The sequence below is a fragment of the Numida meleagris genome, unplaced genomic scaffold (genome assembly GCF_002078875.1).
Source record: "Numida meleagris isolate 19003 breed g44 Domestic line unplaced genomic scaffold, NumMel1.0 unplaced_Scaffold1201, whole genome shotgun sequence".
NCBI classification, from domain to species: domain Eukaryota; kingdom Metazoa; phylum Chordata; class Aves; order Galliformes; family Numididae; genus Numida; species Numida meleagris.
In genome coordinates this window covers 1-4,397 of record NW_018362989.1, presented here as the reverse complement: position 1 = coordinate 4,397, position 4,397 = coordinate 1, and the positions used below count along the sequence as shown (strand labels likewise).

Here is a 4,397-nt window from a genome sequence, read left to right as displayed (position 1 = left end):
CCCGTGAGCACCCGTCCCTCAACAGGGAGCACCCGTGGGTGCTGTGGCCACACCCACAAACCCACACAGCGCCCACAGGGCACCTTTGGGTGCTCAACCCCCCTGGCACCCATGGGTGCTGCAGCACGCCCCCATCCCCCCACCACCAGGAGCACCCATGGGTCCGCCATGCTGACCCCACCCCCTTTTATCAAGCCCCGCCCCCCCGGAAGCCACACCCCCATTTTGTAACCCCGCCCACTCCCACGTGCTTCCTGTCCCCCACCCCCAGAGGCTCCGCCCGCCGGAAGTCCGGTCCACACCGGAAGTCCCGCCCACACCGGAAGTCCCGCCCGCTCACCTTCCGGGCAGCTCCCGCAGCGCCCTCTCGTAGAGGAGGTTGAGGCGGGCGCGGGGCGCCCCCTGGCGGGCGCGGAGGTATCGCAGCCAACTGCGCACGGAGAAGGGATCCCGCAGCAGCTGCTCCTCGTGCGGCACGTCCGCCTCCTCCTGAGGGGGGGGGCAGCGGGGGAGGGGGGGCTTGGAGGACTGCCCTGGAGGACTGGGAGCATCCATGGGTGCTCCCACCCATGAAGGACTGGGAGGGGCTGGGAAATAGTGGGAGGGACTGGGAGACACTGGGAGACACTGGGAGATACTGGGAGGGACTGGGAGGGACTGATGTATTGGGAGATACTGGGAGGGAACAGGATGGTGGCACGGACTGGGAGATACTGGGAGGGACTGGGAAGGGCTGGAATGGACTGATGTACTGGGAGGGAACAGGATGGTAGCAGGGACTGGGAGATACTGGGAGGGACCGGGAAATACTGGGAGGGACTGGGAGATACTGGGAGGGACTGGGAGATACTGGGAGGGACTGATGTATTGGGAGATACTGGGAGGGAACAGGATGGTGGCACGGACTGGGAGATACTGGGAGGGAACAGGATGGTAGCAGGGACTGGGAGATACTGGGAGGGACCGGGAGATACTGGGAGGGACCGGGAGATACTGGGAGGGACCGGGAGGGACCGTGATGCTGGGATGGACTGGGGCATACTGGGAGGAACTGGGAGACACCTGGAGGAACCAGGATGTTGGGACAAACTGGGAAATACTGGGAGGGACTGGGAGATACTGGGAGGGACTGGAAGGGACTGGGAGGGACTGGGAGGGAACAGGATGGTGGCAGGGACTGGGAGATACCGGGATGCTAGGATGGACTGGGAGATACTGGGAGGCACTAATGTACTGGGCGATACTGGGAGGGAACAAGATAGTGGCAGGGACTGGGAGATACTGGGAGGAACCGAGATACTGGGAGGGACTGGGGAGGACTGGGAGATTCTGGGACACTAGGATGGACTGGGAGAGACTGGGAGGGACTCGGACGTTGGGACAAACTGGGAGGAACTGGCAAATAGTGGGAAGGGCTGGGATGGGCTGAGGTACTGGGAAAGACTGGGAGAGACTGGGAAGGAACTGGATGGTGGCAGGGACTGGGATGCTGGGATGGGCTGGGAGATACCGGGATGCTAGGATGGACTGGGAGATACTGGGAGGGACTGGGAGCTACTGGGAAGGGCTGGGAACTACTGAAAGACTGGAATGGACTAAGGTACTGGGAAAGACTGGGAGATACTGGGAGGGAACAGGATGGTGGCAGAGACTGGGATGCTGGGATGGGCTGGGAAGGACTGGGAGGAACTGGGAGCTACTGGGAGGAACCGGGAGATACTAGAATATGTTGTGAAAAAATAGAATAGTGGGAGATACTGGGAAGAACCAGGGGAACTGGGATACACTGGGATACTGGGACTGGGGGAGACCAGGAGGGACTGGGATGCTGAGACTGGGAGAGACTGGAAGGAACTGGGATGCTGAGACTGGGAGAGAGCAGAAGGGACTGGGATGGATGGGGAGGAACTGGGGGGGGCCTGGGACAGAACAGGATACTGGTACTGGGAGATACTGGGATGCTGGGACTGGGAGAGACCAGGAGGGACTGGGACGGGCCGGAAGAAACTGGGGGGGCCTGGGACTGGGATGCTGCAACTGGGAGAGACCGGGAGGAACTGGGGGGGCCTGGGAAAGACTGGGATACTGGTACTGGGAGAGTCTGGAAGAAACTGGGATGCTGGGAGAGAGCAGAAGAGACTGGGGGGGCCTGGGACAGAGCAGGATACTGGTACTGGGAGATACTGGGATGCTGGGACTGGGAGAGAACAGGAGGGACTGGGATGCTGAGACTGGGAGAGACTGGAAGGAACTGGGATGCTGGGACTGGGAGAGACCAGGAGGGACTGGGACACAGTGGCAGGAACTGGGGGGGCCTGGGACTGGGCTACTGGGTGTAGTGGTACTGGGAGATGCTGGGATACTGGGATGCTGTGACTGGGAGAGACCAGGAGGAACTGGGAGGAACTGGGATACTGGTACTGGGAGAGACTGGAAGAAACTGGGATGCTGGGACTGGGGAAAGAGCAGAAGGGACTGGGATGGACGGGGAGGAACTGGGGGGGCCTGGGACAGAGCAGGATATTGGTACTGGGAGATACTGGGATACTGGGATGCTGAGACTGGGGCAGACCAGGAGGGACTGGCACGGACTGGGACACTGGTACTGGAAGAGACTGGAAGAAACTGGGATGCGGAGACTGGGAGAGACCGGGAGGAACTGGGACAGACTGGAATACTGCTACTGGAAGATGCTGGGATACTGGGATGCTGAGGCTGGGAGAGACCGGGAGGAACTGGGGGGGCCTGGGACAGACTGGAATACTGGTACTGGGAGAGACTGGAAGAAACTGGGATGCTGGGACTGGGAGAAACCAGGAGGGACTGGGAGATGCTGGGATACTGCGATGCTGAGACTGGGACGGACCAGGAGAAACTGGGGGGCCTGGGACAGACTGGGATACTGGTACTGGGAGATGCTGGGATACTGGGATGCTGAGACTGGGAGAGACCAGGAGGAACTGGGAGGGACTGGGATACTGGTACTGGGAGATACTGGGATACTGGGATGCTGAGACTGGGAGAGACCAGGAGGAACTGGGAGGAACTGGGATACTGGTACTGGGAGAGACTGGAAGAAACTGGGATGCTGGGACTGGGAGGAACCAGGGGGGACTGGGACAGACTGGGATACTGGTACTGGGAGAGACTGGAAGAAACTGGGATGCTGGGACTGGGAGGAACCAGGAGGGACTGGGACAGACTGGGATACTGGTACTGGGAGAGACTGGAAGAAACTGGGATGCTGGGACTGGGAGGAACCAGGAGGGACTGGGACACACTGAGATACTGGTACTGGGAGATGCTGGGATACTGGAACTGGGACAGACTGGGAGGAACTGGGGGGGCCTGGGACAGACTGGGATACTGGTACTGGGAGAGACTGGAAGAAACTGGGATGCTGGGACTGGGAGGAACCAGGAGGGACTGGGACACACTGAGATACTGGTACTGGGAGATGCTGGGATACTGGAACTGGGACAGACTGGGAGGAACTGGGGGGGCCTGGGACAGACTGGGATTCTGGTACTGGGACAGATTGGAAGAAACTGGGATGCTGAGACTGGAAGAAACCAGGAGGGACTGGGACAGACCGGGATACCGGTACTGGGGCTGAAGAACACTGGAAAACCGCGGATATACTGGGTGGACTGGGAGATACTGGGGGCTACGGGGGATGGTGGGTGATACCAGGAGGACTGGGAAGCCGTGGGACGCTGGGGAGGCTGGGAAACTGGGAGCACTGGGAATACTGGTGGGGTACAGGAAGACACTGGGGGGGTCTGGGATGCTGGAGGACCACGCTGGAGGACTGGAGGCCCGGGATAACGGGGAACGGGGCTGCTGGGGAGCACCGGGGCCTGAAGTGGACTAGGGGGGGGACCGGAGGGGACCGTGGCCTGGAGGGGGACTGCGGCACGGATCCTGGGGAACGGGGGCGGCACCGGAACTCCCCCCTTTCCCCCCCGCCCGCTGCCCGCACTCACTAAGCGCAGCTCCGCCCGCACGGGGCCCGCGCTCGGGCCTGGCTCTGGTTCTGGCTCCGGTTCTGGCTCCGCTCCCGCCTCCGCTCCTGTCTCTGTTCCCGGCTCCGTTCCTGGCTCCGCTCCCGGCTCCATCCCCGCGTCCGTCTCTGTTCCCGGCTCCGGCTCCGGCTCCGGCTCCGGCTCCGTTCCCGTCTCCACCTCCATCCCCGACTCCGTCTCCAGCTCCGCTCCGCGCTCCGTCCCCCCTCCCTCCATCACGGCCGCCATTCCGGAAGCGCTTCGATGACGCCACTTCCGCCCACCTCCCCCTCGCGCCTATTGGCTCCCGCCCCCGCCCGTCCTGCCTCTCCGCCCGCCTCTTCCGTTCCCCGCAGCCAATGGGCGGCGGCGGTGCTGCGGGGTGCGGCAGGG

At 62.4% G+C, this 4,397-nt stretch overlaps 1 protein-coding gene across 1 annotated transcript; it reads right to left on the bottom strand.

The window, feature by feature from the left end:
- Positions 1-340: 340 nt before the first annotated feature.
- LOC110390512 (vegetative cell wall protein gp1-like) lies at positions 341-4,253 on the bottom strand (the record flags this gene model as incomplete). Its single annotated transcript, XM_021381906.1, has 4 exons — positions 3,987-4,253; positions 3,282-3,468; positions 1,920-3,016; positions 341-489 (listed from the first exon to the last, which is right to left on the bottom strand). Coding segments are annotated over exons 1-4 (1,700 nt in total), but the record flags the coding sequence as incomplete, so codon positions are not given.
- Positions 4,254-4,397: the final 144 nt, after the last annotated feature.